The sequence below is a fragment of the Nilaparvata lugens genome, chromosome 1, assembly GCF_014356525.2.
Source record: "Nilaparvata lugens isolate BPH chromosome 1, ASM1435652v1, whole genome shotgun sequence".
NCBI classification, from domain to species: domain Eukaryota; kingdom Metazoa; phylum Arthropoda; class Insecta; order Hemiptera; family Delphacidae; genus Nilaparvata; species Nilaparvata lugens.
This window is the reverse complement of record NC_052504.1, coordinates 18,082,806-18,105,594: the sequence shown is the minus strand read 5'-3', so window position 1 is coordinate 18,105,594 and position 22,789 is coordinate 18,082,806. Positions and strand designations below refer to the sequence as shown.

At 33.8% G+C, this 22,789-nt stretch overlaps 1 protein-coding gene across 18 annotated transcripts in view; it reads left to right on the top strand.

Annotated features, from left to right (window-relative positions):
- Window positions 1–22,789, top strand: part of LOC111052229 (disks large 1 tumor suppressor protein) — a 748,988-nt gene that overhangs the window by 677,105 nt on the left and 49,094 nt on the right. For all 18 annotated transcript variants that reach the window (XM_039432558.1, XM_039432554.1, XM_039432544.1 and 15 more), the window contains 2 exons: window positions 747–906; window positions 4,235–4,319. In XM_039432558.1, coding sequence (XP_039288492.1) covers window positions 747–906; window positions 4,235–4,319 — 245 coding nt within the window. The remainder of the gene's footprint in view (window positions 1–746; window positions 907–4,234; window positions 4,320–22,789) is intronic.

The window sequence follows — 22,789 nt, the reverse complement described above, 5'->3', positions numbered from 1 at the left end:
ATCACAAATATATCGTATGATTTATTGAAGGGTGTGCGCAATTTGGAATATAGTGGTTGAAAATTGAAATTGATTTATTGCTTCTTTTCATTCATCTTGAAATAAAAATGGAGTGAGCAATACTTATACAAATATTGCGATTTATCATCATGGCTTATGATCTCAACTGATTGTTTGAGAGAAACCACTGAGTCGTTTGCATAATTGTATAAATAAATAGGTAGCAGATTTTTGATCATTTTTAGCTCATGGGACCAAGTAACCTATACACTGCGATTCTATAAAAGTTGACATGTGAAAATATCTAATATGATGTCAAAGACCGAAATGTTTGGGTAAACGATATGAATTCAACTGTGAATTGTAGAGAATATGGAGGTTTACATTATTGATGCTCGCTGGTACCTCATTTGTAACTTATCGAAGAAATTCAAAATCTTGAAAATATTATGTGCATAATATGTGTGTGACGCATGATGCTATTGATACTAATCAATTTGCCACAACTAACAGAATATTTGCCGATTGATTTTATGTGGAACCATTCTTCAGCTCATTCATCAGTTTAGACGATACTTTAAAAATCATAATAAAGTCAGTGTTCATAATAATAAAATCATAATATTATTGTGCTCGATGAATACTGTATTATTTTTGGAATTTCTGAACCAGTGTCTCATACTATCATTAATAGTTTATTTTGAAGTTTCTCATTAATAATAAACTATTTCAATTTTTTTTTGCAGAAAGGTGCGAAGAATTTAGAGAATGTAACCCATGAAGAGGCGGTAGAGACACTGAAGGCAACGCACGAAAGTGTCATCCTGGTGGTTGGCAAGCCTGATGCGTTGGCTTATCTACCTCCACCTCCCCCAATGCCCGATGTTTCAACGAGTCCTCAGCCTTGTAAGTATTATTCTCAAGTTGAGTTACATTTCCGTTTGTGCGTAAATTTCCGCAGTCGACGACGACAAGCATTGATGACATTCATAGTGTCCAAATTTCAAGTGTGTTAAAACAGCTGATCAAATAACTTTCCATTATTTGTCATCATTATCAAAAGATTAAAAATTTCTAATTATATCAACATATTGCCATTTAAAAGTATAAAAAGTATAAGCTCAACCTGCCCCATTAAAACATAATTGAACATAATCTTTTAGGTTATGTAGTCAAATTGAAATCTACCCAATCTGAAATTCTCTCCCTGTCGTGGTCGACGACGGCATTTACGCTCAAACGAAAACCCAGCTTTAGGCCCACTAGATTATCTGAGTTTTCATTTAAACTCTGATAACAGTTCAAGTTTTATGTGTTTAATCACAATCTTCTCAAAAATTTGTATCTTCATCATCTAGATCTCCAAACAAATCTGTATCTTCAAGTTTGATGTGTTTACTCACAATCTTCTCAAAAATATGTATTCTCTTCTAATTTGTTGTGAGAATTAGTTGCGAAAACCATCCGAAACCCAATCATTATGTTAAATTTAAAATCAAAGCTACTCCACCAGCCCATATGTCAGAAGAATGAACTGATCTAAAGTTCATTTTCTGGCCTTTGAGGCAACTTGGAATATATTCTATTCAATAGAATGGGTGATCTGTATCAGTAACACCCGTTGTTTATTTAAAAATGTCCTTTCCCATCATTATAAAATGAAATAAACTTGAAAACTCAATTCAAAAATTCCAACCTAAGTTAGTCCGTTAGAAAACGACTAAATTTTATTCTATTCTCAATATAGAATGAAGTCGACCACTCAAATATGGCTCTGTTTTTGTAGGATGATAAAATATGATTAAAAAAAAAAATTATAGAATTCACAGAATTGAAGTAGGCTCACTTTATCAGTTAGACAGTAATTGTGGAGACACACCCAATCATGCTCGCCTCTTCAACTGACGTCTCCGTTTAGAGCTTGTGACTATAATCTGAATAAGATTAATCAATCAACATTTTCACATATGAAGAAATAATTAATACAATAAATATTTCATTTAGATGATATGGAAAAATACTGAATAGGTAACTATTTATTGAAAATCAGATACAATAAAACCTTGAGAATTGTATTATGTTGAATCAACACATTTTAAAATTGTAGCTCTGAAATTAGATTTCATAAACCAACCAATTGAATATATCAAATTTGAAAATTTATCGTTCTATTATTTTTTGGAATTCTTTAATTTTTATATTCCCTTATTTTCAAGCAGACCAGTATCTAATCGACATTGACATTTTTGATAGAATTGACTTCATGAAATAGACTTGATACAATTTATAGACACGTGATTATATTATAGTCTTGATTGTACACATACGAATATGTAGTAAATTTTCACATTCATTCATTTATTAATTTATTTATTGATAATAATTAATTACATAATTTGGTGATGAACCAACTTGCCCAAAACTGTTTTTATTCCTAATTCAAAATAGTAAAAGCAGTCTAGCGGTTATGTTCATAATTTAAAGTCAAAAATGAAAAATCTTAGTGCACATCTCGGAAATAATTTGATGAGTGACATCGTGATCTCGGGATAGTTCAATTCTGTTATATATTTCTCATCAATAGCTCGGAATTCTTGTGAAGTAGCTCTCTCACCAGGTTCCGTTTAATCCATCATCTATGCCTCCGAACAATGCAGCTTTGTGACCTCTTGTCTGACCACAGCTTGCTTAGTGAGCCCTTTCCTCTCAACTTTGATGAGCTTGCGGTTAAAACATCATTAGTATTCATCTAATCCTCCCTCTTCAACCCTACAACAAAATATTGTACTTCTTCTCTTCTTTAGAAAAAATTGTTGCATTAAAAACAGTGCTCTAAACTAAATCTTCTCCTCTCAATTTTCTCTTCTCTTTGCAATATGTTTGGAATTTTTGGAGAGGAATAAGAAAGGAAAAATATAATTCCCTGTGAATGATGATATAGAATAATTTATGTAATATTAGATAGCAAAGCCTATAGCAAACTCTATAGTCGTGGACTGGAGAGTTGATCTCTATTTGTTCGGTGCGGGGGCGGGCTGAGCTAGAAGAAAGCCAACTGTGCATGCCTGGCTGATGTATACCTAATTATAAAATTACGGCATGCTGGCTGGTTGTTTCAAATAGCTGGATACAAAACAGGATGATCAAATGTTATTTCTACGCATAATAGCGTAATTATTCAGTGGAAGCGATAAATCGACCCACGGATCAACTCTCCTGTCCATGGTTGTAGTTGAATATTGTGATTTCAATAAATCAAATATGAACGATCAAATCAGAACTATACTAATTCTAATACAGTTGTCGGGATTATGTTAGTTTATTTTTCTGTTAACAAAATTTTTAAAATCTTTTCAAGTTGTTCAAATTTATGATAAAATATTGAATCAATAATCTAGGCCTATTTATTCAACAAGTCTCCAAATAGGAAACTTTGTAAATAATGGATTATTCATGATAATGTAACTTTCTGCATTATTTCGAAATATTATGTTTTTCTTTTACTGTTTTGCAACTCTCACCAGCGGGTAAAAATTTTCTTTTTGCTGGTGATGCCTAGGTTTTATATTTCATTTCTTTTAATTTTATTCAAGTATATGTATGAGTAATTATGTTTATTTTATTATATTTTCAATGATATGTCATATTATAAAGAGTTTGTAGTATGTTTTGAATATTCTAATTGGCAATAAATGAACTTTAATTGAATTGAATGTTGATTGGTGATAGATGATTCAAAAATGAATAATCAAACTATCTCATCTGATTGTGAATTACTAATCCCTTTTCATTCATTAATGGGTTATTCATTATTGATATATTTACTCCAGTTCACTTCAACATTTCATGTAGAAATTCATAGATTACTCATTTCTATACCATGCAATCTGTTAAGAATTTTTGGAGTGGAATAAGAGGAGTAGAAATATAATTTTCTGTAAATATCAATCTCAATCTTTATTCAGGTAACTCAACCAACAGGAATTCCGAGCGAACTTCGCTTATTTTATTTCAATACAAGACCGCTTGGTCAATCCATCACAAAGTTTGTCAACGCCACTCTACATTTATTTGTATTCAATATAGTTTTACAAGGTATAAACCAGCTACATAGTCATCACGTGGTATAGAATATTACAGCCAATTCACTGCAAAATTAAGTATGTTTATCCTTAAATACGATTTCCAGATAATCATTTATAGTTGTACTGACAGATTCGTTTCTCATTTTCAGCTGTTCAGGAGTCTCTACATGCTTCTACAACGCAGTTGCATACTGCGACCCCCAAATCTGTCAGCATTGAGGATGTTTCCAATAGGTGAGTTTAATTAGCAACAAATATTCATCTTACATTTTTTCAAATTTTCTATCTTAATTAGTTTAAAAATCCTCAACTGAGTAGGTTTCTTGTCCTTTGATTCACTCAATTTTAAAAGACAGTTACCGTAGGTATTTTGCAAACTGACAAATATTTGTCAAACTATTTTTCTGAACTGTTGGTCACAGGAAAATAAAGGCTATAATTCTCGTGAAGTTATCATGAGTGTAGTTCAAACCGTTCTGGAACAAAATCATATAATCTATTCAGCGGTTATCATTGCTATTCAACTTGACCTATGAATGTCCTAATGATTTAGGAGATTAGTTCAGTATTCAGTATTGGTTGAAAATAATTTGAAACATTTCTTCTTCTGCATGTGCCGTCTCCATGGCGGAGGTTGGCTATCATGATGGCAATTTTCACCCTGCTTACAGCTGACTTGAAAAGTTCATTTGAGGTGCAATTGAACCAATCCCTTAAATTGCGCAACCAAGATATCCTTCTTCGCCCCACTGACCTCCTACCTGTTATTTTGCCTTGCATAATGAGGTGCAATATTCCATACTTGTGACCTCTCATTATGTGACCCAGGTACCTTAATTTGCGCTCCTTGATTTCACCAATGAGTTGCAGTTTCTTACCCATTCTCCTCAGAACCTCTTCATTTGTAACATGATCGGTGTATGAGATTCTCAGCATTCTGCGATAGGTCCACATCTCAAAGGCTTGTATTTTCTTCTCACCCCATCTATTCAATGTCCATGCTTCCACACCATATAATAGTACAGGAAACACGAAACATTTAAGGAGACGCATTCGTAATTCAAGCTTGATGTCTTTTGATGTCAGTAAATTCTTGATCCTGATAAATGTGGAACGTGCTTTCTCTATTCTTATTCTGAGTTCTGAGCAGTTATCAGCATTGGAAGTTACCCGTGTCCCAAGGTACGTGTAGGAATCCACCCGCTCCAAACGGATTCCTTCAGCGAATAGATCCCCGATAGGAGGTTGGTCTTTGGTGATTACCATGTACTTTGTCTTTTTAGAATTTAGACTCAAACCACCTTCTTTACTTGCAGTAATGACACTGTTCAGCATCCTCTGGAGATCTTCCATATTTTCTGCCAGCAGTACAGTGTCATCCGCATACCTTAGGTTGTTGATAGGTGTGCCATTAACTCTTATACCTCCAGTCTCATCTTCTAGGGCCTTGCTGATGATTCTTTCGGAATAAATGTTGAAAAGGAGTGGTGAAAGCACACAGCCCTGACGAACCCCTCGTTTGATTTCCAGCTCTTCACTCAACTCAGATTGCACCCGTACTGTGGCCTTTTGGTTATAATACAGGTTCCTTATCAGGCGGTAGTCACGAGCATCCAATTGCATTTCTTTGAGAATATCTAGTAGCTTGTTATGTTGCACCTTATCAAACGCCTTGTTATAATCGATAAAACATGCAAATACTGGCTGATTTACATCCAGGCATCGCTGCAAAATTACGTTAAGAGCAAAAAGAGCCTCTCGTGTCCCCAAACCATTCCTGAAGCCGAAACATTTACCATACCATAAATCAATGACATACACTATATAGAATGTTTGTATGATTTCTATATCATCCTATTATTCTCTCGGTCATGATTTTAGCTTTCGGGATCAATTTTTTGAAGTATACAAAGATTCGCAGTATTTAAAATTAATCCAAAGTATTGCAGAGATTTCGCTTTCTTATTTGAATCCATAATTTGTAAAAAATCAATGAACAATGAGTCATCAAGCTCCGATACTTCGATAGGCATTTTCAATATTACTGTGGCAAATGTGTTGCATTCCAACATATTCATTTCGTTATCAGAATAATTTGTGAGTACGACTCATTGCAAAAAGTGTTGCAAATCAGCTAGCGCGCTAGGGTGTTACAATACATTGATCTAGAACTGTCGTTAATTATTCCAATCAATAGTTTTTTACATGGTGGAATGATGTTACATAAAATTGATTGAAAATTAATGTTACATAAATTGATTAAAATTGGTTTACACTAGTAGTTCTGTGAACTGTAGACCTCGCGCAGTTATAAACCGCAGCATCCTCTTATACTTATCAGAGTAAATCCTGTCTGTATGTCTTGTCGGCGAGATATCGGTGTGAAAACGGCTAATGGCTGTTGAGGTTGGTGTATCAAAAATGCTAATCAAAAGCTAATCTCCTTCAAGACATACTGGCAATAGGACAGCCCAAGTTCAAAGCAGAGAAAATTCGAGAAACAATACTATGTTATTTTAGTTATTAATTACATGCGTTATTGCACTCAATCTAGTTCATTTATTTATTTATTCACAATGGAGACAACGGGTTTCCCCAAATATGTTTCCTTAACAATAAAAATTGTACATATACAAAAAGAAAAAAGAAAAATAATGATAAAAACAATACGAACTTATACAATAACAAATAATACAAACAGCAAAAATACCACCTAATTCAAAAATGAAAAATACAAAGATTTCAAATACTTATGAAAAAAGTAAAAATAAAACAAATTCCAAATTTCCAAAAATTATAAAAATTGAAGAATATAATAACAAATAATGAACAAATATTTTATCAATAGAATAAATAATAAAATTTATAACTGAACGACGTCCCAAACCATGCACATCACATGCACATCCACACTGATACACCAACTATTTATTTGATCAGATCATGCTTACACAAGATTTAATTATCATATAACGCTTTCCGGAATTTGGCGCGAGAAAACCAGAAGTCATCTAGACGCCCAGACAAGCTGTTATAAGTTCTTTGCATCCTATTTTTTAATAAAAATTAGGATGCATAAAAATTGCATTTAATGAGGCATGCTATTTATAGTCTACACAGCTGCTGATGTTTTACCAAGTTACATTGAGATATTGAATTGCATGCGTCATGGCATGCGATTTATAATCCTCTCGACAGCTGATTTATGATGAATAATATTCTATGGTCTGATTTTTACTCTAATATCGGCGTATGAAGGAGGCTCCTTTTTCCTTTTATATTATCCTTGAAATGTAAAATTTCCAAAAACCTTGTATATACGTCGACACGCAATTTAAAAAGGAACATACCTGTCAAATTTCATGAAAATCTATTACCGCGTTTCGCCGTAAATGCGCAACATATAAACATTCAAACATTCAAACATTTAAACATTAAGAGAAATGCCAAACCGTCGACTTGAATCTTAGACCTCACTTCGCTCGGTCAATAAAATTGCACGAGTCCTGCTATACTTCACCACAGGATAAAGTTCAGAGCATATAATGCCCGGTTGATTTGTATAGGTGCGTACAGATTTACGCGCCGCGAACATGAGCAATTCACTTCCAATCAGCTGATGCCAAGCTTTTTATATCTGTATCTTACCGTTTCTGTAAAAATACAGATATAGTCAGCTGATTTAAAGTGAATTGCTCATGTTCGCGGCGCGTATATCTGTACGCACCTTATGAGTGGAAGTTGAGTTACAATAAGGATTTTTGTTTTTGTATGAATGAGATTGATCAAATTGATAACATAACCTATAATCTAGTATCAAATGTAATGTGAAGTAGAGTATTAAATTTAAAATTGAAAAAGTGTTGTCTATGAGTAGGAGCTCAATAAAATTATTGATATAATGGTATTTTATTTTAGCTCAATACTTATATCTGTTTCATTTTATCAGAGTTATCACTGTAATATTTTAATTCCCACATGACAGTGACAGTGAAAATATACGAATTGCTATTTAGCCCGGCTGAGCGAATATGAGTAATCCCATTCGATTTTATGGGAATTATATTTTCACTATTCACTGCCACTGTTGTTTGAGAATCCAGCTTAAGAATCTATTAAACAATTGATTTTACTAAATGAATATAAATACTAATAATCGAATACTAATACTCGAAATATAAATATTATTGCATTTCCAATTCATAGAAATGTAGCTTTTGAAAAATCTCAATTTATTTAGGAATGAGACTCTATAATAGGCTGCCAACAGACATTCGAAACGTTGAATCAGTCATTCTATTCAAACAGGCAGTCAAAAAAATGTTATTAGAGAAAAGCCTATACGCAATCACAGAATTTTATTCACAAGAAAATTGATTTTTTTTTATATATAATATACATCATTACCATCCTAAATGATACTTGACACTACTTGATACCTGAATAAATATTTTATTATTTTGATTGTATGTATTATAGTATTAGTACTGACAAGTTACCTGTCAAATAGGATTATTCCCAAAATTTATGTAATGTAATGATTATTAATAAAAATAAATATAATAGAATGCATTTCCTCTTCAATTCAATATGTTCTTGAGTCCATACAGCTTCCACTCATATTCAGTTGTAAGTTTTAAATATTGCTATCCAGAAGTCGTAATTTTGACTTTTCAAATAAATTTATTCTGTATTCTTGTTGCAAAACAGCGCGCATTCCAACCTAGAATAAAATGAAATTTTCGAGTGAGGAAATCTTTTCAGATTTGAATGTGAATGAACTAGCGAAAGGACGGCATAGAAAAACTGATGGATGCAGATGAGCCAAGAAAGACTCATGACAATCTCAGTAAAAGCGTATTCAATCTTTGTTACGAATTCTCCGTCTCTCTCACTCGTTCACTCTTTCATATTCCCTCGTATTATCCTTCAAAAAGAACTTGGAAAATATAAAGCGAGGGAACTCATCACAGTAAATGCTAGCAGAGGATCAGATTGAATGTTGCCATCAGGCTGTAATGTTCGTTGTTTAGTCTCTCCCAAGCACAGTTAGTTGAACAACCGACCGAATGTATATTGCAGTGATTTAGGCACAAACCACCAGTATGCATTCTAAAGAAACCTACTTCTACCCTAATGAATTAACTGAACATTCTATGAGTTTTCTGACTAGAGAATACAAGCAAAACATTCTCCAGTATCCTTCTATTGAAATTAAATTTTATCTCTATTCGGGTTTTGAATTTTACCGAATAATGTTTCTTTTTACCCTCTATCAATGTTTCTTTTTAAGAACCTTCTATCAAATTGAAGCGCAGATCTAAATTAAACAACATTTTTCAAGCAATTATGGTCTAATGTCGTACTTGTTGTTTTAGTATTTGGTAGTTTGAAAATTAAGTATTATTTTTCTATTTTTTTTGTTGAATTTCAAAATTAAGTGACCGTGCAATAATGTATTGTCTATTGTGGTGAATAGTCATCACCGACACCAGAATATAATTGTCTTATGCAACTCTTCTTTTCTATTCTTCATATACCATTCATTCATACAAACTTAATACTCAAATTCATATATTTTTAAAATGTTCACTTACGTTGTATTATAGTCATTCGTCAAAATACTGATACAATTTACGTCTATGTTCATTAATCCTCCAAATTTACTTGAGCGATATTGACCATACTCTCCTTATATTTTCTTAAATATACTGGATTAAAATGAAATCCTAAAAAATCATTTATTAGAAATAAATTATGTAGTTACTGAATGAAGCTGAGTTCTTGAAAATTGAGGGATTATTTGCTATATGCAGGAGACTTGATGGATTGAGACTTGGAGGATTGGGACTTGGGATTGAGACTTGAGGAGAATTGAGGGATTATTTGCTGTGTGCAGGAGACTTCAGATAATTTAAGCTAATTGATTCATTTGCAATTCAGTGTAATTAAGTTGATTATTATTTTTATTTATTAGCATTGATTCAATATCTTCAATTCTTTCAACTTCTATGAACTCTATTTGAATTCAATTTATTCTTTATTTTGCAAAACAGCAAATGATCGGGAGAAGAAAAATAAGTATACCTTGAGCTTTGGTTGTGAAAGAAAGTTTTTCTATTTGAAATAATACAAACTTTATTCATACTGCTCTCTGCCTCATACCAACCACTTACCTGTCACAATGTTTAATACATTGAACCCAGCCAAATTAATGCCGTGCTACCAGTCGGGTCGATGTTGTGTTTTACCGCATTTGTTGGTGTGAGGGTGTGGGGGGGGGGAAATTCGGTAGAACGGATGTTTAGGGGGCGGCAGGGAGGTTGTTGATTTGACGTTTGGTCCGTTGGTCGTAATTTACGTTCGGTTAAGGCAGTGCATGCTGTTCTACGGCCGAGGAAGTGTCGAGGTCCCATCTGAATATGAATTAGGTTTGGATGATGGCCACTGTTGGGCTGGTATGATTCCAGTAGGAGTGTCAACCTGGCATGGGTGCGGTGCTTTGCAACACGGCTAATTGCCCAAGATGCGTCTGTCAAGTGCGTTGTGCGTCTGTAAAGTGCGTTGTGCGTCTGTAGTGCGTTGTGCGTTTGAGTAGTGCGTCTCCAGTGTGCACCATTTGGCTATGTGGTGTGGAAGGACACCTTCTAAATGTGCGCATAACGGGTGAGTGATATGCGCCCTCTCTCCATTAGTCGCTTGAAATTTGCCCTGATTTATCACCCCTTGAAGAAGCATGTGGCTTGCAGTCCTCTGTAGGAGTATTGCGTGGTTGTCGATTGGCGTTAATTGTAGGATGACGCTGACGTCCCCACTTTGCATCGATGAGTGCGCGTTTGCCTCGAAGTGTGGCAGATAGCTGCTCTCTGGTGAGAATTATGGCACTTCTGTTGAGAGTAGCACTTGGAGAGTCGTTTGGTGATGTGTTGCACATCCTAAGTCCTCTTGTACATTCTGCTCACGTCATAGAAAGTCCTCATTACTTGAGAAATATGAATATTAGTATTTGCGCTAAAATACAATGCTGCATGATATTTTCTATATCTAGAAATCTAGCGTATGATGGTCATTTCAGAATTTGAAGCATTCTTCCGTTGATGTGTTATGCTTTCAATTAGCACTCTCCTCGCACATTTGCTCACGCCATAGAAAGCCCTTATTACTTGAGAAATATTAATGTTAGTATTCGCGCTAAAATACAATGCAATAAATCTAGCTTATAATAGTCCTTTCCGAATTTGAAGCATTTGTTCGTTGAAGATTCACGCTTTCAAAACCCTCTTGTACATTTTGTTTGCGTCATAAGAAACCTTTATTACTAGAGAGAAATGAATATTAGTATTCGCACAAAAATACAAAGCTTTATTATATTTTCCATAGAGAAATCTAGCGGATGATGGTCCTTCCCGAATTCAAAGCAGTAGTGCTTGGATTAATGAGATTACTCTACTTAATTTGCTTCTGAGAGGGTTACGTATGTCATACAGACATAAAGACTAATCTCTCCCTGTATTTTTTTTTTTAATTTAAAAATGATTTTTGTGTGTTTTGAATTGTAAATTGAGTGTGTGAATATTAAGTGACTCATAAACTAGCTACATTTGGACTGTTGTATAAATTAGAATTGGAACCGCTTTGGGCTTATAAGCCTATGGTACTTTTCTGTAAGTTGTGTAAGATTCTGAATGATTAGATAGATAGTTCACTTGAGTACATTCTTTATTCTTTTTTACAATGAAGCACATATTTTCTATTATAGTTACAGTACCATCTATCTTCAATTTGTCTTCAGTGATTCCTGTATATATCAACGTTATCAATAGCCTATGTCTCCAGCATTTTGTTCAACGTTGAAATGAACAATGTAAAAAAATAATGGAATCTTTTCTGTTGTTTACATTAGTGATAGTGCATTAGTTTGGAACCAGTTGAAATGACGAAACTCCGTTTTTATTCGCTAAAAAAATTTTGAAGCATTCAAATTTTCTTGAAATTCCCATAAAAATTTGAAGCATTGATTTTCGGACATCAAGAGAAGTCCTTTTTTCTCAATTGACTTGAGCAGGTTTCAGTTTTACAACACATCTACTGTAATTCAAAATGCAAGATCTATCTGTCACTGTCGCCTAATTCCGAAACAAACAAATTTAATATTTTGATCCTCTTCTGAAAAATAGAACATTCTATCTATTTTGTTATCAATTAATTATTGCAGTATTTGTTGAGATTTTTCACAGAATTTTCCTCATACATAGACGATAGACCACAAATAAACTTTATGATTCTCCAAACAATTATTCATTAGTCTATCATATTTTACTTATACTTAGGAATTTTTTAAAATATTAAAAATTGGGAAGAGCAGAACCTCAATCATTGTGATCTCTTTTGAACCAAATTCTTGATATAAGCGCACCCTAATTTATTCTATCTTTGGAATATTCTCTCTCAAATGTTCGATATAAACGCTCTCTATTCTACATTGTGCTGAAAATACTCTACTGCAAGAATAAGTGGATTCATTGAAAACTGACATACATTCGAACTACTCAACTCTCAAGCGTATTTATATTATTAGAAGGAACTTCGTCAAACCAGTTCCTCATTTTACACTAGACACATTTGCACTTTCGTTTTAAGTTCAGGAAATGCAATCTGCGCTCGCAATAATAATTACAGTTCTGTATTATCGAGCACTCTTACTCCATTTCAAATCCGATGCGAATTGTCTCTGATAATAATATGCTACGCTATTAAGTCCTTTTACGTTCTGCTACGAACATTCACCTTATGAACTGAACTTTCACTGCAGTGCAGCGGATTCGAAAATTTAATATCGTCAAGTTAGTTGAAGGTTATGAATAATTACCCTTATAAAGTGGAACTAAGTTCAGCAACGTGTGCCACCAAGCGCGTACATGTGAGTGCCGTTATGTGGCAAACTAATAAATTCGTATCACTTCTGAAAATAATTCACTTTCTATTAAAAGGATTTATCATCATTACTAGTAGTAGTAGTCGACCGTATTTTTGTTATGCACAAAGGGAAATATTCAGTGGCATATTTATGTATTGTAAGCATATTCTGATTCGAATAGACTTCGTGTTTCTCTTCCTTGCTATTAATTTTCAGCTTATACCGATTTCCAGTTTTATTGAGCTTATTTGTAGATTGACCCATAACATAACCTTAGTGTTTTCAATTCAATGTGCATCTAAATATGATCTACTTAGAATATTAATCTTTTTTGCTCACACATTCATTTAATTTGGAAACAATTCAAATATTTTTATCACAAATTCCACTCAAAATTGAGTGAGATGGTACTTTCGTTCAGTCAAGTTATGAGTAGGTCTATGTTAAAGTATAGTACAATGTTAGAGCATATTGTGAATTGCAATAATTATGAAATTCACTATATAACAGAAGCATGGTTTCATGAGAAAAATCATATCTAATGTATTCCATTTCCATGTATGTTCAAATGATCTATAATGAATCCTTAGATCCATTGCGACGTGTCTGGCATACAAGTTATACAATTATTATTGTGACTATACTATACATAAACTCTCAGTATTTTCAGACTAGCTTCAACGGTGGTGTCGAAAACTGCATATATTTATTACTTCAGAAGTAATAATACTTTTAAAATTTTATTATCCATAGAAGGTGCTAAAATTACACATTCATTTTATACCATTGCAATATTGAAGCCATATCAAACTGTTTATTGCGGTCATGCAGTACATGTATATTAATAGTTGATATCTGAGTGCTATTTTCAATATCAACTTTCATCTTGAATACTATATTCCATTTAATTTTTATTTCTGTAACCAAGATGTAATACTTGCTTCAGCATGCATTTACGTCTGGTTTTTTATTACTTGAATGCATTATATTATTGAGCACAAGCTCGGTCAACTTTACATTTATGGCTTCTTCTTTGCATCATCATGATATTATTGTAACTAGTAATAAATGTTGAACAAAATACTCCATGCTTTTCCATGGGTTTGTAGAGGAAATACTAATATAAAGACAATTGACCTTATTCTGCCTGCATACATCTACATCTCCTACAGAAATTTCAACATTGAAATAGGGTGTAACTCCTGAAGATGTCATGATCTTAATCTTCTTAAGAGCATAATGTATATAATACACAAATCTACGAATTAATTGGGAGGAAATAAAACCATGAGTAAGTATCGGAGGGAACTAGAAAATCATTAATTTATAGAAGCTCAATAAGTTATGGTATGAAAAGTATATAATAGTGCATTCCATAATAATTTCTTGTTAAAATGTTTTCGAAAAGTCAAAACTATTTCATTATATGGTATGAAAAGTATAATAGTGCATTTCATAATAATTTTTTGTTAAAATGTTTTCGAAAAGTCAAAACTATTTCATTGTCACCCAGTTTCAATAGATATTAATCATTGCTCAAGATGATAGATACAATTGAATTGTTATTAATTATTATTGTACTAATCAAGTTTTCTCTATTTGCAGGTGAGTTTCAAATGTCACTTCAAATTCTCTTCATTTGTAAGTACATCTTGCTATTTTCTAACTTCAGATTAATATATTAAAAAACTTACATACATTTGTTTCATGTAGAGACAATTTAAACATGTGTTACAGTATAGTCTTATTTAATAGTTATAAATAATAGTTTTTTGAATAGTCCTTGTGAAGTCTCGTATGTGCTCTGATTACTACTTGTACCATTCATAACGATCCAGTTCCTAAATGGATTGACATCACAATCGTTTTATTTGCTTTCAACCCGACTGCTCTTGTGAAAAGATCTCTATTGAGTGCTGGAATTTCGTCGGAATTGTTGGCTGTTGTAATGGCCTTTTCGTAGTCGTTTGACAGTGGTTGTCGCGGCGTGGAAGAATGCGTTTGGGAGGGTCGAGCTGTATGGGTATTAATGGGTTCTGTTTGCGTCTGGAGCCAGTCTAGGGTGTTAGGGGGAGTCAGTGACGCATGAGGGGGAGACGCACAGGGGTGCGTTGCTGAACCAACAATAGAATTCCGTTAGGGGCGCGCCTGTTTCTTCGACTTATTACTTTAGGCCGGCCACCGTGTTTAGTGTGAGCTGGTCTCGTTACACTGAAGTGCGCGTACGTTTTACGGGTCTCCCATTTGCGAGCGTTAAAAATCGCGCCGGATTCTTGTACGTGACCATCAACCACCGGTCGGTCATCGGTTATAGCCGCGTTTCCCTGAATGCCCTTTTTTGTTGCACATAACACCGGCGTAAGTTGCTCTTTTATGACGTCACAGGCCACCGTGAATAGTGTGTCTCTACTTTGGATGATGTCCCGTTGAATAACGGCTGTTGTGCGAATGTTGCATACTAACATCGCCAGTGATACGGTGATCTGTTCATGGGTTATCGTGTCGTCTTTATTGTTAATGTGGTCACATTTTTAAATGTGCAAAACTGTTGTGTGTGTGAAGTTCATGTTGCTGTGGGATTCAATCCAGTCTTAATGGTTGGTTGAGTCCATACGACAATTTTGATCCAACCTAGAACACATTTTCTGCATATTAATTCATTTAGAAATCACCCAATACTTATTGTATTTCCACTGAAATACCAGTGATTCATTTCGAAAATGTCAGTTACATTTATATAATGTTTCGTTAGCCTACAAATCTCCTTCAATAATAATTATCTGTTGGTGAATAGCAGCGTTATGATGTACAACTTTAATTTGATAATGGCTCAGAAACATGTCATAAATTAATTGTTTTCATAAAAATATTGTTTGAAAACTGATATAAATTTAGCAATTACGATTTCCTGCCATACATTTGTTACTTTTCTATCAATGATTGTAGCCTTCTTGTATAGATAGATACATCATAATTGGAATGAATCTAGCAGATTGAACAACGTATTGTATCCTAATATTCCGATATTTATAATTTTCTGTAATAATTTAATCATCAGAGTCAAAACGTTTTAGGAAGAGTATTTTTCCTTGTAAATTCAACTAGAAATCTTTATTTTTATACTTAGCTTCTTTTCTCACTTGGATTGCAAAAAGAATCTTGAATAGTGAGAAAACTTATAGCATTGCTTCAGGGTCCTTGTTCTCATTGAAACTTGACCTGAGTGTTGAATTCTTTGACCACATTCATTCTTTCAGAATAAATTGGACCAATTCCACTACAACTAGTTCACTATTCTTCACTACTCATCCGATATGGAAATGTTTCGTAGTGCTTTCATGCATCCTTATATTGACTATTGTTGCGACCGGACGGACTTCCATACTTGCAGAACAAGCTCGGCAAGTTGTCATTGTATCCACATTCAGATTGTGTCTAAAATTGATGGTAATACATTCTAACTCCCATTACGCACCAGATGAGCTTTTCTCTTGAACTATAGGTTGCATCCTGGCAATTCGATTACATTTCTTTCAAGTTAATTGAGCAGTTATTTGGACAATTCCAATGATCGAACCAAAACTTGAATCGAAATATTGACTAGATTTCGAAGAATTGATTGGAGTTGAACAGACCAACTTTTCCATTATTTTTCCTTGAACACATATCACAACATACCTGTATGGTAAAACAACATGTAAAATATTCAAAGAGTGACAAGTGCCAAAAAATGATTCCTCCATTCTGGTCTAGGAAACCGAATTCAAGTTATCAATACTCTTCCAACAAAACTCGTTTTTCTATTACAACAAACGGTTTGTGGAATTAGTTTTTGGATAATCATTCTTTCGCTTAATAATAGTATTGTCTTCAATGTAGCATACTCCATCAATGAGTTTACTGTCTGATTTATCATCAGCTTATACAAGTGATAAAGTACACAGTTATATCAAGCACCATCATGGATCTATGATGCAAGAGGTAGATGTGGGTGTGTTTCACAATTATTCACAAATAAAAAAAGTTTGAAACGATACTGATTGATGAGGCAGAAAGAGGTTGTAGGTAGTTCCCTACATCTATCCCATCAGTGTTGCAAGTATGAAAAACTGTATTATCCAAAAGTTATTATTCAAACCAAACGTTATCCGCTCATCGAACAGTTTCAGTCGGTAAAAAAATAACGGATCACTTTTTAACAGGAAACCCGTGATCAAAGTTTACATAGCAGGCATCTGCTCTATTGATAGGCTCTCTCAAATGTCAAACTTGAAATATAGTCCCAGATAACGTACTGTTATCAGCTATCAGAAATTGTTATGGGAAGAGCTTAAGTCTACTAAATATTTGAAAATTGATCGTGGTGTCTATAGAACTCTTAACTTTATTTACTCCAACTAATGGTGTAATTGACGTTTTGGATTAGAAGATACAAAACGTCGCATTTGAAGTGTATATTGTTTTTTTTAAGTTTGTTCCCTTTCTCAGTGATATTTATCTATTTTCTTCACTGATCCTCTATTTACGTGTTAATTTTTTGGGTAATAAAGTAAGTTCTTTCCTCTCTAAATCGTAATTTATTGTGAAACTGGTTAACATTTTTCTGTATATTCCACCCAACGTGACCAAAACCTTGTATTGTTTTGTTGTATAAATTGACCTTGATAATTTATAAAATAAAAAGTTAGGGCCTATCCAAAAACATAATAAGGTTGAGATTGATTATAGTATTCCCTGGTCAAATCTAATAATTTCCTTTATAAAGTTGGTGAAATTAGCAGCCTTATGTCAAAGATCTTGTTTTAATAATCACTATTTGATGTGAACTATATTATAATTCTTTTTTTTTCTATTTAGTCTGTATTGACTAGTTCGATCTACCATATTTTCATAATCAACTCCAGTTAAATTCTCCTCGTTTCAAGACTTGGTTTGTTTTTTATATTAGTTTAGCTATTTCTATACAACATCAACCTTACAACCTCTCACTTATGAAATTATTCATCTGGTCTGGTAATAATGCACAAATCATTAAATAAAATCAAGTACACAATCCTCAACAGAACTGTTTGTTGCTCATAATATCAAATTATGACCTCACTCTATTTGTTGTAAAGCATCTAATTACAGAAAGAAAAACTCATGCATGGAAATACACAAAACTGCAACTCCTTTTCAAGTTTTTGTTTCATGATCATTAAAACTCTCAATTAAGTCATTCAAATTGATGTACGTTTTTTCCAACGGAACGACTCCTGATGAGCGATTTCTATTGAAGCTCATTTCTCACCTTGCAGTAATTTTTCCAGTTTGCGTAACGCCAAGGTCTGAGTGGGTGATTCAATCATTGCAAGTGAGTTGTAACCTTCAAATAGCGAATAGTTTGGTGGCATTTGTTGTGCAGCCAACAACCTACGTGACACACTTATCATTGATGGTTAGTCAACATTTTTCTTCGCTGCCCTGTCCTGTCCAAATATTCATTGTGATTGTTGAGACCTTTTCGATAGCTGTTGGGAAATGCTGCATGTTTATCCTTCACTGCCCTGCCGTCCACTTGATCCTTGCCGTGTATTGATCAGGAAAAGAAACAAACGGGAGAGACATTCTCTTGCACAATTTGTTTCATGTATTTATTGGGTACATGGATAAACACAAAATCTTTTATGAAAGTCGTTGGTATCATTAGCTGTTGATGAAGGTCGGTTTGTGTTTTGTACTCTTTCGAATTGTTTGGTTGAGACTGACCGAGATGTTGTGAAATCTGTCTTGTAATCAATCTTCTTAGCAAATCAACCTTTGTTTAAAAAATAATATTATAGAGAAAAGATAGCATAAGAATAGCACTGAAGTTAATTTAATCCTCATTTCTAATCATTTGTTAAAAATATGATTTAGAACCTTTGGTAAACGGATATTAAGACATTGGTTTATCACACTGTTTATCTTAGCCATAGATTAATCAAGGTTTTGATATTATCATAGAGAAAAGATAGCATAAGATGATATCCCATGTTATACAGGGCCCGGCATAAAAACCTGATGATTTTTGAGGGATATTAACTAAAGTGTGCTTCGTACAATTAAATCATATAATATATCAAATTAAAGATCAAATTTATAGTGATTTTTTTATTTGTAGATTATGTCATCCAAATGATTTCCGTTACTTTTCACACACTCACTTAACCTAATTCTAAAATTTGCCATTGCTCTCTCAATCATCACTTGTGGATTTCCTCCATTTTTTTGTTGAATGACACGCTGTGTTGAAATAACTGAGTCATTATTTTTAAAATAAGCTTCAATCACAATCGCTTGATATTTACTTGACCACGTCATACTGGCTACTGAAATGGCATGAATTGTCGATGTACAACATTCCCGCCTTTTCAATGACAGTGGTTCAAACATAACAATTACTACAAAATCGTCAGATTAATATGCCGGTCCCTGTACTTCGTTTGAAATCCAAATTTTAAACCTATTTTTGTTAACTCCAGCCTATTACTGTCGACTGCTGTCTATTATTACTGCTTTGTTGGGGTGAGAGTGTCAGAATGGCACAGTATGAGATACTACCAGCGTCACATAGCTCCACGAAAAACAACATTAGGGCTATCGGCTTGTGTTAACAGTGAAATTTGAAACATAAACGCCCTATACCATGGGATATCTTCTTATGATATCTTTTTTCCATGATAATATCAAAACTTTGATTAATCTATGGCTAAGATATACAGTTTAATAAACCAATGTCCTAATTTCCGTTTACCAAAGGTTTTAAATCACATTTTTAACAAATGATGATCATTAGAGAAGAGGAATAACTTCAGTTCTATATCATTCAGTTCTTGAGTAATTTTTTAAAATTTTTTACTTACGACATGTTTCGGCTATGATGTCGTTATTAATTATCATTATTATTACTTGATAGTGGCATCATAGCCGAAACATGTCGTAAGTAAACAATTAAAAAAAGGGTACTTGGATTTTTTTTCTATTCAAGAGTAGCCCTAACGAAGGAATACCACTCAGTACTTACCTTCAGTTTTTAATATTATTATTAACAAGTAGTGTCATTTGATTACATTCGATAATTTATTTGTCTCCTTACAATTGCCTGGATATTATTACAAGAAGTTATATCATTACAAATGAATTCCACTCTTTATAATTCTAGTCTATTATGGTTGCGCTCTCACTCTCTCTCTCTTTCTATCTCCGGTAGGACATCCGTGGCGGCGCTGTCATATTCAGTGATATGTCAAGTGATTCATTTGACATTCGAGTGAAGTGCAATCATATTCCTGCAAAGTTTCTCTTTCAATTAACCGTACATGACTCTGGTTTTATTGGCCATCACGATCGCACTGGGTTACATTTATGGTGTGCGCAAAACATAGCGTCCTCATGTCAGAATCAGTTATGGCGTACTTTTAAATCTTCCCATCGAGCAGCTGCTTTCTCTGGGGCAAATGTATGCATGTCAAATAGAAAAGTACGACCTGACGGCCAAACGCTACTCTATCCGTGATTCTATGTTGTGGGGGAACAGCTACATCTATCTCATCCCACTTCTCTATCTCTTTCTTGCCTTCTGTTCAGACTCCGACTGACCTACACTTCCTTTCTCTCACTCTTTCTTATCCCTAAGTTTTTCTACAGGTCTCTCCTCCTCTCCCTCCGCAACCCACAACTTTCGTTTTACAATACTTCTTTCCATATTTCTTTTACCTTCTATACTTCACTTCCCCTTCATCTTGCTCTGATACTTATGTATATGTTATTTTTGTCTCCTCAATCGTATTTTCTCCCTTCTCCGCTATTTCTATCACTTCATAGATATTTCTACCTGAAAAATGATGATTTATCATAAGGCGATGATGGATCTTCATGGTTGGAATTGTTTCCTTTTCCTGATAAATGGACGGTAAGGATCAAGTGAATTGCAGAGCAGTGCTTGTGAAAAACTATTGAATAAGTTTATTAGAATTGACTTATTTTCATCATAATTTCGTATTTAATAATGGAACCTTAAATATACGTTGATAAAGTTTTGCTCGCATCTCTTTACAAGTTCAAAAAGAAGTTTATATTCAAGCTTATCTTCTGTATTCATTCAGATTTTGAATGTATGTTATACTGGTAATGAAAACTTTAATGTTTAGTAAATTCATATCGTAGCCTTGTATCCGCTACTAATGAATTTCATATGAACTATATATAAGTTCTATATATATCTGACATAGAAATCCATCTACCCTTGTAATATGATTTTACTCTTGGTAGACAGTAAGTTTGGAAGAACAAAATCTTTTTCATCCTGTTTGTTCACCTAGAGGTTATATCTTCTGGTTGATTTATAGTTGACTGGAATCTGCTCTATGCCCTAGATGGAATATTTACAACTGATTCAAAGTCAGCTTGATATCAGATAACACAGCAGATGTTATCATTCTGAGTTACAGTGCAATTCAGACGAGGAAATTGATTTAAGTATGCAAAAATCAAGGATGGATTACCTATTGAGGATCAATTCAACAACCTTGGTCACATGTCAAACGATACATGTCCGAAAACGGGTCGCTGTTTTTCTGACTCAATCTGATTCGTCTTAACGCTTTCCAAATGTTTGTAAACGTGTATGTTTCTCTTGTTTGTGGTCAAACGCTGAAATACAGCCTGAGGCTAGTCGGTGAATGTTTTTCCGTCGTCCAACACTCGAAATCTGCTTTGCATATAGCGTGATTTCAATCAACTACTCACTGGTAACTCTCAGTGTCCGCCTCAAGCAGTGAGCCTAGCTAGCTCTTGACATCGCATGACTCTCATTGCATTGCGTCTGACCGTGAACTGGCTTTTACTCTGCCCCGAGCCAGAGACGAGACGCGCTCTCAGGGCGAAATTACTTGAAGGCTCAATCAAAAGGCAAGAGGCAGCTATAGTGACGATTCACTGCAAACTGTCAGCATTCCTCATATAAAGAGCATCTATGCTCCCCATTCGCCTAATCCTGACAGTTTGGATTGAATCTTGTTTATCTGATGCGCATTTCTGTTGCAATAATCGTGCATCTTGTACCAGTTTGGATTTGTGCTACTTGTACTTGATTTAATAGGGAAACTTGATGTTCCAAGATATTATAAGGGTTTGTTTACCAGAGAAGTAAGATTATCAAATTGGAGGTACAATACAAATGAACTTATGGAATATGAAAGTAACTAGCATCAATCTCTAAAATATAATTTTGGTATCTAATAAAAATGTAGTATATTGTTCAATTCAAATTACAGTAATATCTCAATGAATAATAATAATAGTGATAAAATTGTTGTCGCTTTCCATGACGAAACACTATATAATAACTTTGTTGTAGTTCAGACACTGTGTTACTTCATCAAGATGAATCTCCTCCTCAGGAGTAAAATGCATTCCTCATTTCTCATCGAAAACTAAGTTTTTATTCAAATATTTACAATTAACACAGAGTCTGAACTATAACAAAGTAATTATATAGTTTCATCATATTATTGCTCAAAATGAAATTTTTTGAGAAACTTGGAAATCCTATAATTCCTCATTCACAAAGAGAAATATACATCTGCAGGAATACATTTTAAATAGTGTAAATGTTCTCCACAAAGACGCAGTTTGAGTTTGGGTTTGTGGGGAAATTGAGGAGATTATCGGAACTTATTTCTGTAATAATATCTTATTCGACGAGTACTAGTCACTATAGTGAGGTCCACGTTATAATGGTAGTGGATAAAGATAGAAGAATTGC